Source organism: Carassius gibelio, chromosome B16, assembly GCF_023724105.1.
Source record: "Carassius gibelio isolate Cgi1373 ecotype wild population from Czech Republic chromosome B16, carGib1.2-hapl.c, whole genome shotgun sequence".
Taxonomy (NCBI): domain Eukaryota; kingdom Metazoa; phylum Chordata; class Actinopteri; order Cypriniformes; family Cyprinidae; genus Carassius; species Carassius gibelio.
In genome coordinates this window covers 25,774,049-25,787,394 of record NC_068411.1, presented here as the reverse complement: position 1 = coordinate 25,787,394, position 13,346 = coordinate 25,774,049, and the positions used below count along the sequence as shown (strand labels likewise).

Sequence of the window (13,346 nt, the reverse complement as noted above, 5' to 3'; positions counted from 1 at the left end):
TTCCATCACTAGATTACAGAGCAAGTTAAAGCCATAACCATGCTTGTTTTACTGCTGATCGCATCAATGTTTCGGCAAGGTAAGGCAAGAAATATTACTGTCCTCTGTGAAAGCGGTTTGGATAAAAACAAATAAATATAAACTAAATGAATGATTCACTGATCCGGTTTCTCCCGGTTTTTATTGTGTTTTTTTATTATTGTTTTCACCTGAAAGATTTTGATAACTGCTAGTTTGAAGTTATTTGGGATGCAGTATAACTATTTTCAAACTGATGTGTGTGTTGATCTCATGCTCATGTCAAGTGAACATTTTAATTTTTTAGGTCTTACAGTGGTGGGCTATGGAGACAACTTTATCACTGCCTTTCCAGAGAACATTGGTTTCTTCTATCCGGGTAATACCTTGAACCGTCTAAGAGTCACAGCCCTTCATGACAACACTTCATTCAAAGTCTTCTACAATACCACACAGAAAGACTTACAAATTTCAAAGTCGGGGCAGACCATGAGTATTATATTTCCAAAGTCCGCTGAAGTAAACCAACTAGGCCCCTCGAATTTATCTGTCAGAATTACTAGTGACAAAAACATCACAGTGGTTTCTATAAGTCACCAGGATCAAAGCAGCCAGTCCTATGTCGTCCAGCCAATTGTAAATCTTGGGACAAACTATTTGATCCCTTTACTGGATTACCCAGACTATATTCAATCTTTTAACCTACCTAGTCTTGTCAGTACAACCATGAGATACAGCTCTTTCAAGTTACTCATTATCAATGCGGTGAACAGTCAAAACAGCGTCACTGTAATCAAGCAAACACCATTATCAGGTGTTAGTGAAGAGACGTTCAGTATCGATTCCTACCAGCTGGTCCAGCTTCAGACCAACGGTTCTATTTTGAAGGTCAAATCAAGCAAAGAAGTCGCTGTGATACTGACCCATCCGTGTGTAGAGACTGAGAACTGTAACTGTAACATGGTAATGAATCAGATTCTTCCCACAGAATTTCAGGGTAAGAGCTTTATCATACCTTCCATCTTCAAAGTGTCCGAGACCAAGCTACTTATGCTGTCAGAAAACACGTCCTCGCTATTTCTTGATGGTATCCAGTTACAGGCTTTTCCCTCAACACTTCTGCCATTGTCAGACCTGCAGAAATCCAAGATAGTTAATGCTACGGATCTAGTGTCCCTCAGACTTTTCAGTCCAGGTCTCATTGTGGAGCTGATCCCAGAAAACATGTTCTCTGCTTGCTACCTGCTGCAGTTTGCTGAAATAAATGGCAAGGCTTTGGTGATCGCTGAAACAGACAGCAAAGATAATGTGCGCATACAGGGAGATTTACTCTCAGCATCTGAATGGACTGCAATCACTGGCACAAACTACTCTTCAACTGTTGTAACTATACCGTATAAAATGACTACAATCTGGCATCCAACATCAAGGATTGCAGTTTATATGCTGGAACAAATATCTGCAAAAGTAATATTTGGAGGCCCGGCTGTACCAATCAATATAAAACCAGGTAAAAGATCTTATTTTAATCTATCTATCTATCTATCTATCTACAGTATCAAATTTTTTTCAATGTTGCACGTCTTTGGCTGGTGGAAGATAAAAGTAAAAAATGTGTTCATTTGTTCATGCATCCAGATCTTCATGGTTGTGTGTTGGTTCCCGGATCATTTGCGATTGGACCCGACCCTCTGACTTGGAAGAAGTCTCGCGAGTACTGCATGAATAATGGAAATCAGTTTGCCTGTCCTGTAACTGAATCTATCCATAAAGATATGGCTGATAACCTGACCAAGGAAGATGGGGATGGCTGGATCGGTCTCCGGCGCAGTTTACTAACTACAGACTGGTACTGGCAGGAGGAGTATGATCCCCCAACCTCTGTCAATTACGTTCACTGGGACAAGAAGCAACCACTGGACGTTTTGAAGGGCTTATGCACTTCAGTGTCTCTTGACCCTAAAAATGATTTCAAATGGCGAAGTGCACGCTGCTGTGATAAAAAGAAACCTGTCTGCTACAAATGGCCAGTGTATTTCTATGCTTCACAAAGGCTCTTGGTAACAGAATTGTAGTTTAGTGCTTGTTGGTAATGCTATTCTTTAGGTTCATTAGTTCATATTTGTATAACTGCCTGCATATATAAGCTCTATTTTAAATGAAGTAATGTCTTCATGGATTTTAAATACATGATCATTTTAAACTACATTAATGATATTTTCAAATAATGTCAAGCATTTGCGTTGAATTCATGAATTTATGTAGATGCTTTAAACATTCAAACAGTTGGATCCTGAATTCAACTCGATTAAACTTAGTTTAGACATCAACTTAAATTGTGGCAGGAAGTAGATCCTGGAGTTATGAATGCCACATCAACAATACATATGAGTCAATATCACTGCAGGATGCCTTTTGGTGTCATGTTCATAAATAACTCATCTGGCATGATAACTTTGGATAGTTTGGATAATTTGGAAAGTTCACCCAAAAATGAAAATTTGATGTTTATCTGCTTACCCACCAGGGCTTCCGAGATGTAGGTGACTTTGTTTCTTCAGTGGAACACAAACCAAGATTTTTAGATTAAACCGTTGCAGTCCATCAGTCTTACAATGTAACTGGATTGGAATCACTGCTAAAACATACAAACATACACAAACAAAAACAAATTAAAACCTATGGCTCGTGATTTGTACATTAATGTGTAAAGACAAAACGACTGGTCTGTGCAAGAAACTAAACAGGTTTACCTCTGATTCACAAAATGTCCGAACTGTCAGAACTCTCCTCAGTGCATAGTCAGCAGCAGGCGCATGAGGCGTCTTCTTCTTCTTCTTGCTTTATGGCGGATCGCAAACTAATAAGTGCATTAAAAGAAGAAGAAGACATTTTGTTGCATTGTATCTTTACTTAATCTATTACTAAACATCTATTGTTGAGAAAACTCAAAAGTCTTACTGCATCAAGTTGCCTTACTTTTTTAAGTATTCTTAGCTACATCATGCCCTGGGGGTAAGCCGATAAACATAAAATTTTCATTTTTGGGTGAACTATTCCTTTAATATAAAAATTACAAGATGAAAGGGTGTGGTATATAAGTTTTATATATATACTCAGCTCTTTAGATACATTTTCTAGATTATTTTTAGTTTTGTGTAAGAGGATGTGTGTTATTTTGCTATGTCCCATGCACTGCTCAGTAAATTTGAATGCTAGTAGAATATTGTCAAATCATAAAACTTAAATATTTTGTTGTCCTATTAATATTTAGATAAATAAAAATATTACTCAATTTGAATGTATTGAATATTTGGTAATAAAAACTAAATTTTTATTTAATAAAAAAGAGTTTGCCCATTTCATATTGGGGAATCTGCCACTTTAAAAAAAGGCCATCCCCTGATATCAGGACAATAGATTTTTTTCTTCTCTTCAGTGGCGGGTATTTCATTAATGAGTATGTTGGTGACTTTTCAATTAACAAATTTTCTTCATATGAGTTTGCTTATTTGCTTAACATGTCCACCCTTTGCTTCATAAAATATACCAGAAGTGATTAGAATACAGTATTTTCAAAATATGTCAGTTTAAAAATACCAAATTGTCTTCAACAACCAGACTAACTATTAGCTAGTCATAGTTGTATCATGTTCATATGCTAACTGAAGCTCAAAATGTCCATATCAATATGATTATGGATGTAATTATATTTATTATTATTATTATTATTACATTTTTTCATTGTAATATTTTGCCATGTTTTGTGTGTTCTGCATTATGTGTCCATCCCATCCCCACCTCGTGCTGGTCCACCCAGTCATCTTGATATTTTACAATAATATTTTAAATAATTATTCAATCATGTCTATATAATCCAGTGTGCTCAATAGCTAGGTATGGGGGCAACAACATGCAAACAACATATATGCATCCAGATATCACAGTTTTCTCCAAATAAGAAAAATACATGGTGTGCGAATTGCATTAGTTTCTTTAAATACACATGGTTTGCATAAAATCTTTTATGTATTTATAATTTTAAAGCAAACAAATAACCCTGTTTAGGAAAGGGACATTATACCTTTCAGAAAATATAATTTGCATCTTAATTTTGCAATGAAAATGTATTTAACAGTAATAGGCTACATATGTCTATGACAGGGTGGACATTTCTTCTTATGGTTTATGTTTAGAATAATGGCCCATAATTATCTAAAAAAAAAATGTGTGGGATCTCACCTCTAATATGTTTCTATAATACTTGAGTGTCTGCTATTTATAACATGACATAAAGCGGATGGGAAATTAAAACCAAAATAATTGAGTATTTGTGAGGGTTGAAAGGCACTCTATGGTGATACTATCCCTTTATCATAAAAATAAATTAACAAAATATTACAACAAACATACACCTTTAAAGTGCTGTATATAACAAATTAATATGATATAAAGCATGAGTTGAAATGTATTATGCTTTTTAAAATCTCTGTAAATTTAATAATGGATGGCAAGCAGCATGGAATCCCAGTAAAAGAGATTAATCTGAGAGGTATTTTTATTTTATTACTTCTATATAGTCACGCATAGGAATATTTATGTCCAGATTTTTATCTTAGATGTCTCATAATAGCAACACAATGAATTCAAATGGAATTAATTTACCCAATAGCTTATAGGTTTTAATGAAAGATTTAATCTAAATGTACATTAAATTCACTAATAATAATTGCATTAAAGAGCCAGTAAGATGAAAATTCTAAGCTTCCTATCACTGTTTATAAGTCCTGTACATTAGGTTTAAATCCATCCAAGGTTAAAAAACATTGTCATTTTGTAAAAATATCATTTTAAAATTACCTCAATTCTCAGAGATCCCCAAACGGTTCGTGTGAAGCTGTTCAAAAGATTCAGTTTCCTTAAACCCCACCTTTCGGTTGCATACTGTGTTCTGATTGGTCAACTGACATAGTTTTGATTGGTTGTTCCGAACACAACTTCACGGTAAACAATGCGTTAGCATCTGTTCGGGGTGAATTATGTCTTATTCCTCTCACCGCGAAGCAAACAGTAAAATAAAAAACTTGAACAGTCTCGCTGCTTTTTCTTCTGTGTGGGTGTATTCAAGCCGCGTGCTTCAGTTTGAATCTGAATAGCGCGTTCAGCACGGGGGCGTGGTCACATTAGATATAATGAAGGGAGACGTGAAAGATTGGACATCACGTTGTTTTCATATGGATTACTTTATCACAGAATATCTGTTTTCGGCAGCACTTGTTTAGTTTTAAAGTAGACATGTCAAGCTTTCTATAGATATGTCTCTTCGTTGAGTATTCACGGAGTTACACTTCATTTTAATGACGTTTTTGTAAATGAAGATCAGCGCAGACAGGCTGCAGACAGCACACATACTGATAAGACGCTCGGGAGAAAACAAACACATAAGTTCATAATCATACTTCGCGTTGTGATTCGGAGATGCTCGTTGGTCTAAATAAAGTTGGTAATGAACCCTCTTTTATGGCCAAACGCTTTGAAAATCCCGCCTTGTACTCACCGAGATTAGAAAAGCAGTCATCAGTGAAATGTTGTGAACACAACAAGGATTTGTTGTACTGCTCTGGTATTGTGGTAAAAATTAATTTTAGCCATTGGTTCTTCTGATCTTCATTCTTTGGCAGTGAAAATAAAACAAACTTGCCTTTACAATTAAAAACACACCGTCTCCTTGACATGATGCTCTCACACCAACCAGAGCGTCTTTGTGGGGGGGGGGTGCAGGTCAGAGTTCCGTTTCTCCCCAGACGGTAGGCGGAGATTATTATGCAAAGTGTTCCTAGTGACGTACATAGAGATGGGCAAACGATTTGAAATCTATAACGACTCGTTTCAGCGATTCAGAGCCGACTCCCTACTTTAGATACCAATAACTTTATAAATCGTGTACTTTTTGGTTTAATTACTTTGCACATTGTTTACACTGATGGACAGCTACATCATACACTGTAGTACAGGTAATTTTTGATTTCCCATCTGTGTGGCACTTTAACTACAAAAAGTAGGCTATTGCATTGGAAAATAATAAAACTAGTACCAACATGACTCTGGGCCTTCGTTGCCAATTCTGGATGCCAGGAGATCAATTTGATCTTTTTACTTTAAAATCATTGGTGTGCCCTCAAATCCCTCCTGAACAAACAGACACAAACACTTTGACATTCAAAATAATACAAAGTTCCCTTTCAGTCCGTTACTCTTGACATCAGGTCGGATGACTGACGAAATGGGATCTCGCTCAGAGGGACCAATCATATTCCGAGTGTAAATTAAATGAGCCACTGGACATTGTCATCCGATTATTGCATCCAGCTGCCGCTGATCACAGCGTGAGTATAAGTAGGCAGCAGGTGCGGTGCATATTCAGCTTTTCGCTTCAGAGACAATCGATTTTATCGTTTTGCTCCGTACCTCTTTTAATTGGTGTTAACAAGATGATTAAGCATGGTCTTTGGAAGCTCTCGTGGTGGTGGTACAGCACTTCAGCGGCGGTGGTTCCTCTGAGCCAGACTTTACTGGAGAGGATGATCCGGTGGCGCTGCTACCCTCTGGGCAGCCAGCGTTGTCAGTTTCAGATCTGGAAATTATGTCTATGCTTTCCTGGGCTGCCAAGAACGTTAGACTCGAGTGGAAACATTCACCACATCCCGAACGCTCAAAACTGGATGATAGGTTTCTCAGGATGGATCGCACTGGTTTTCAGGGTCCCACTCAGTACCTTTCTACCCGGAAGTTTATGATGAGCTAACTGGTTAGTGGACGGCCAAGGCACTAAAGGACTTGCATGAGGGTGGCCACCATGCATAAGTTCTCAAAGTGCTCTGCACCACTACTGGAATCACGCTATGAGTGATGAAGATCACTGTGGGGTTTCTGGGCCGTGAGATATCCACTATGGTGGTCCATGCACAAGACTGACAAGACACTGAATGTCCCAGACCGGCCTTTTCGGTGACATTTTCTGCTGACCATCAGGCACATCCTGCCCTGGCGTGCAACTGCTGCCTCCACCTGGACACAACTCCGGCAAAGCAGCACAGTGGAGCCGGTCACAGGGCAGCCATGGAAAAGGCAAAAGACCTTCTCTTCAGAAGATGTTGTACACACCACTTCCTACGAGATGCCCGGGTACTTGCCACTTGCGCTGCGTCTGGGGCTCGTCTGGGCTAGCATTTCCCAGCCCGTCTTGTTAGCTTCTTCGAACCGGACTCAGCTATTCAATTCAGTTTGCCCGGCACCTTCCCAAGTTTAGGGGCATCCACTTTACTGCTGTGAAGGTAGCAGATGCCCCTGTCTTCCGGGCAGAAACTGCAGTCCTACTGACAAAGGATGCGATAGAGCCGGTCTCTCCAGCTGATGTGAGGATGGGATGATATCTTGGGCTGATATCTTGAACCGGGCCTATAACAAGCTTCCGTTCAAGATACTCGCACAGAAGCGCATCTTCAGGTGCAACCATCCCCAAAATTGGTTAACAGCGATTGACCTGAAGTATGCACACTTTTATGTGTTGATTCTTCTGCAAAATAGGCCATTCCTGCGGTTTGCATTCGAAGGACGAGCATATCAGCCAAACCTTCTTCCTATGGTCAGACCTTGCATTTCTCCAGGAAGGAGTGCCCCTAGACAAGGTCTCTAAGCATGCTGTGGTTTACACAGATGCCTGTTCTACCAGCTGGGGGGCAACATTCGATGGGCTTGCAATGTCAGAGGTTTGGATGGGGCCCCAACTGCTTGGGCAGTTTTACCAATTGCCTCGTGTAAATGGCAGTTATGTATGCATGTATGTATGTATGTATGTATGTATAAAATTTTATCCAAGAGTAAGTTAAAGTCAACCAATTATAATTACAATCTATAGTCCCATTTTTTTGGAAGGATTAAATTTTATTTGCGTAACGATGAGCCAGAGACGTTTGGATACGTGTGCAGAACTTTTATTATAAGAATGGTCAGACAGGCAATAATCAGTAACGGTATCAGGGATAACCAGAATCTATAACAGAAACCAGCTGATGTCGGTGCAGGCAGCAGAGAATCAGAGTCGGTAAAACAATCCAAAGGTCATGTACAGAAGGAACAAACACAAGGAAAACCACTCGGAAATGTCAGAAAGGCTAAACAAGTGGCTATGTGTGAGTGCTGCTTATATGTGTGTGTGTAAATGAGGTGCAGGTGTGGTAAGGAGATAGTGATGCAGAGGCTCATGGGAGATGTAGTTCGGGTGTGGTGCAACAGTATGAGAGGTGCTAGTGTCCAAGTGATGATATGGTGACATCTGGTGGTTGATGGGTGGAATGGTCCTGAGTGGAGTGCCCTCTACTGAAGTTCATGGACACTCCAGCTAATGATCATGACAATTTGGTTTATGAAATCAGGAGTTAAATGAATAGTGATTGGATTGGCATAATTATTGAATGTCTGAATGGCATATAAAATGAAATTGGATTCATACACAATGTGTTTTATAGAATTATTTTTATTTATGAAGCATGATAATACTGATACACTTCAATTTAAAACAGTTTTTTTTAAGAAATCCATATATTTTTGTTCAGCAAAAACTTTAAAAAGTAACTATTTAAACTAAATGATTTTCCGTAAGAAATGTCTCTAACAAATCAGCATATTAGAATTATTTCTGAAGGAACATGTGTCACTGAAGAATGGAATAATCGCTGATGGAAAATTAAGCTTTGCCATAACAGGGATAACCAAAGGTCTGTCCTTCTTGACAAAATTCTTGACCTGAAGTTAGTAACTGCAGTAATAAATCATATTACAAAAGTTGAATCGTGGTTGTTGGTAAAATTAATCGAATTGCTTATTTATAGAAAAGCTTCTTGCTGTCTGCTTCTTTAGAGAATTTTGATTGTTTCTATGTGCGTAATATAAATCGATATTTGCATGTAAAAATATATGAAACTTCTGAAAACACAATAAAACTACATATTATATCATATTTTAGGGCTTCACATACTATTATCGCACAAACCAAAACTGAATAGCCTCTCAAATATGACAACATATGTAATGTATGGTGATCTAAATCTCACTAGATCACAGTGCTCTTATTAATATCACCATAGATACCTTCAAGCCTATTTGGCTTGATTCTGATACATTATGGGTGTGTTAACTTATGTCATTTGAAGTTTTTCGGCTCACCGTCTCCATTCTGTGATGTAATTTAGGTAAATCAGGGGTTGTATCCTTTTAATCACAGACACCTGTAGACATTGACATGCAACAGTTTGAATTTTATTCAATCATTAACATGGTTTTGATGGAATTCTGGATCACTTGTGCTGGTTTACAAATTCAGATGTTTTCAGTAAATTACTTTCAAATTCATAATCTGAGTTGAAAATATTTCCCTCTATCTCACCTTATTCATATGGGTTTATGTTTAATTAAGACATATGTTTGTCATAAATGTGAATTTTTGAACATCACACGTGAGCAAATTTTCTCTGCTGTAAAAGTGCTTTTCAGGTGTTTATACTTTATCAGTGTTTTTCTTTAGAAAACTTTATTTCACAACATTCCAAAGCATAATATTGTACTTTTTCTGCACTACATTTTATATTAAATATCATTAAATACTTAATAACATTAAAAATCTATTATTTTCTTACTTTTACTCAAGTAAAAGTGATTAAAAGATTTACATGAGTACAAGAAAGTACTACATTTATGTTCTTAAGTATTAAGGGAAAACAAACAACAACTTTTATTTATGAAATTAAGTACAGTAAAAACTATGCCATTATGCTTTGGAATGTAGTGAAGTAGAGTTTTGTAAATAAAAACACTGATAATCTATAGATACTTTTACAATTTTCTTGAGTAAAATGCTTCACAACTGTCTGGTTTTTGCAGTAAATACTTGTGGCAAAAAGTTGCAATAACAACTGAAAGCATGTTTTTTTTTTTTTTTTAAATGCTTTGGATCAGCTGTATGACATTTTATTAGTGGGAGTTGAACAGGAAAAGTTTGCATCATAACCAAAATTAAATCAAATGATTGTACCGAAGTGTCTGGCATAGTGAGGATCCTATGCAAATCTGAGAGAAAATCAAACATTTTGAAAGTCAAATGTGTCCGAGCTAAAATAAGGGCAAAGGGGTAATTTTTAGAGAGAAGAACAGTACTGACCAAGACATCAGGTAAGAGATATTGTTGTAGTTAGAGGTGTAGCATAGCAGATGGTCTGTGTAGATAAGTGTCCTTTAATGAATGTAATGTAAACTAAAAATATATTGTTTTTTGTTTGTCTCGGCTGATTTGTATTAACTTTAGAAAACATTATAAGACTTTTCTGACATCTGTGGCTTCAGAAAATATTTTTGGTCCCCAGTTTACCTGACTTATATTGTTCTAATTAGTTGATTTGTGGCAGTATTCTGTGTTGCGTGCATGGTGGTAACCAGAGTTTGAACATTAGCAAAGGTAGAATTGTGCAATATTAAAACTTACAGATGCAACACACATACAGCACTGCATATAAACTTCAAAAGAGACAGACAGGTAGATGAAGTCTGTGAAAGATGTTTTCTCTGTTTTACGGGAATAGACAATGTTAAATTAGTCCAAGGGTAGGCAAGTTCGGTCCTAGAGAGCCGCAGTCCTCCAGAGTTCAGGTTTTTCCTTGAAGAAACCCTCACCTGCCTGTATGGTTGCTTGTAATTGAAGACATTCTATTCATGTTCACACATTAATTAGTGGCAAAACATTTTGCAATAATGTGTTTTTGTCATTTCTTCCAGAGCTTAAGCAAAGGACAAGTTAAAGCCATAACCATGCTTGTATTACTGCTGATCACATCAATGTTTCGGCAAGGTAAGGCAAGAAATTTTTTGACAGCGATTTGGATAAAAATAAATGAATGTAAATTAAATGAATGATTTACTGATCTGGTTTCTCACAGATTTGGCAGTTGTTGTTGTTTTCTCCTGAAAGATTTTGATAACTGCTAGTTTAAAGTTATTTGGAATGCAGTATAACTATTTTCAAACTGATGTGTGTGTGTGAATTTTCCTGTGGCTCAGTGGAAGAGCATTGAGTTAGCAGCGCTAAAGGTTGTGGGTTTAATTCCCAGCGAACACACACATACTATTAAAAAAAATTAGTTGTGAGTCACTTTGGATAAAAGCGTCTCCTAAATGTATATGTTGATCTCATGTTAAGTGAACACTTTCATTTTAGGTCTTACCGTGGTGGGCTATGGAGACAACTTTGTCACTGCCTTTCCAGAGAACATTGGTTTCTTCTATCCAGCTGTTACCATTAATAACCTACTAAGAGTCACAGCCCTTCATGACAACACTTCATTCAAAGTCTTCTACAATACCACACAGAAAGACTTTCAAATTCCAACGTCAGGGCAGACCATGAGTATTCGGTTTCCAAAGTCCGCTGAAGTAAATCAACTAGGCCCCTCGAATTTATCTGTCAGAATTACCAGTGACAAAAACATCACAGTGGTTTCTATAAGTCACCAGGATCAAAGCAGCCAGTCCTATGTCGTCCAGCCAATTGTAAATCTTGGGACAAACTATTTGATCCCTTTACTGGATTACCCAGACTATATTCAATCTTTTAACCTACCTAGTCTTGTCAGTACAACCATGAGATACAGCTCTTTCAAGTTACTCATTATCAATGCGGTGAACAGTCAAAACAGCGTCACTGTAATCAAGCAAACACCATTATCAGGTGTTAGTGAAGAGACGTTCAGTATCGATTCCTACCAGCTGGTCCAGCTTCAGACCAACGGTTCTATTTTGAAGGTCAAATCAAGCAAAGAAGTCGCTGTGATACTGACCCATCCGTGTGTAGAGACTGAGAACTGTAACTGTAACATGGTAATGAATCAGATTCTTCCCACAGAATTTCAGGGTAAGAGCTTTATCATACCTTCCATCTTCAAAGTGTCCGAGACCAAGCTACTTATGCTGTCAGAAAACACGTCCTCGCTATTTCTCGATGGTATCCAGTTACAGGCTTTTCCCTCAACACTTCTGCCATTGTCAGACCTGCAGAAATCCAAGATAGTTAATGCTACGGATCTAGTGTCCCTCAGACTTTTCAGTCCAGGTCTCATTGTGGAGCTGATCCCAGAAAACATGTTCTCTGCTTGCTACCTGCTGCAGTTTGCTGAAATAAATGGCAAGGCTTTGGTGATCGCTGAAACAGACAGCAAAGATGATGTGCGCATACAGGGAGATTTACTCTCAGCATCTGAATGGACTGCAATCACTGGCACAAACTACTCTTCAACTGTTGTAACTATACCGTATAAAATGACTACAATCTGGCATCCAACATCAAGGATTGCAGTTTATATGCTGGAACAAATATCTGCAAAAGTAATATTTGGAGGCCCGGCTGTACCAATCAATATAAAACCAGGTACAAGATCTTATTATTTTCTATCTGCCTTCCTGCCTGCCTCTGCTTGCTGCCTGCCTGCCTGCTTGCTTGCTTGCATTTTGCATGTCCCTGGCTGGTGGAAGATAAAAGTAAAAAATGTGTTCATTTGTTCATGCATCCAGATCTTCATGGTTGTGTGTTGGTTCCCGGATCATTTGCGATTGGACCCGACCCTCTGACTTGGAAGAAGTCTCGCGAGTACTGCATGAATAATGGAAATCAGTTTGCCTGTCCTGTAACTGAATCTATCCATAAAGATATGGCTGATAACCTGACCAAGGAGGATGGGGATGGCTGGATCGGTCTCCGGCGCAGTTTACTAACTACAGACTGGTACTGGCAGGAGGAGTATGATGCCCCAACCTCTGTCAATTACGTTCACTGGGACAAGAAGCAACCACTGGACGTTTTGAAGGGCTTATGCATTTCAGTGTCCCTTGACCCTAAAAATGATTTCAAATGGCGAAGTGCACGCTGCTGTGATAAAAAGAAACCTGTCTGCTACAAATGGCCAGCGTATCTCTATGTCTCACAAGATATCTTGATGAAAGAAATTTAGATCAGTGCTTGTTGGTAATGCTTGGTAAAGTGTTGTATATAAAAATTTTAATGATATTGCATGAGGCATGAGTTGAATTGCAATATGCTTTTTAAAAAATAGGCATGCAGTCATTATTTTTGCCTGGAATATTTTTTTTTACCACTGTCTTACATCTACTGATTTTATGCTCAAAATAGAATGTCATGTCTGATGAAATAATGTTACATTGCATACATTTCTCTAATCAAAGCATGTAGCCTGATTTAAACTGAATCTACATGAATTAAATCTATT

General features: G+C 37.8%; 2 protein-coding genes across 2 annotated transcripts; both read left to right on the top strand.

Moving 5' to 3' along the window:
* Positions 1 to 365: 365 nt before the first annotated feature.
* On the top strand, positions 366 to 3,233 carry LOC127975238 (uncharacterized). Its single transcript, XM_052579131.1, has 2 exons — positions 366 to 1,528; positions 1,657 to 3,233. Exons 1-2 carry the CDS (start codon positions 508 to 510, stop codon positions 2,091 to 2,093), a joined length of 1,458 nt encoding a protein of 485 aa, XP_052435091.1. The 5' UTR covers positions 366 to 507; the 3' UTR covers positions 2,094 to 3,233.
* Positions 3,234 to 6,920: 3,687 nt separating this feature from the next.
* On the top strand, positions 6,921 to 13,070 carry LOC127974757 (uncharacterized). Its single transcript, XM_052578253.1, has 6 exons — positions 6,921 to 6,955; positions 7,051 to 7,203; positions 7,606 to 7,663; positions 10,846 to 10,918; positions 11,285 to 12,490; positions 12,634 to 13,070. Exons 1-6 carry the CDS (start codon positions 6,921 to 6,923, stop codon positions 13,068 to 13,070), a joined length of 1,962 nt encoding a protein of 653 aa, XP_052434213.1.
* The last annotated feature ends 276 nt before the right edge of the window (positions 13,071 to 13,346 follow it).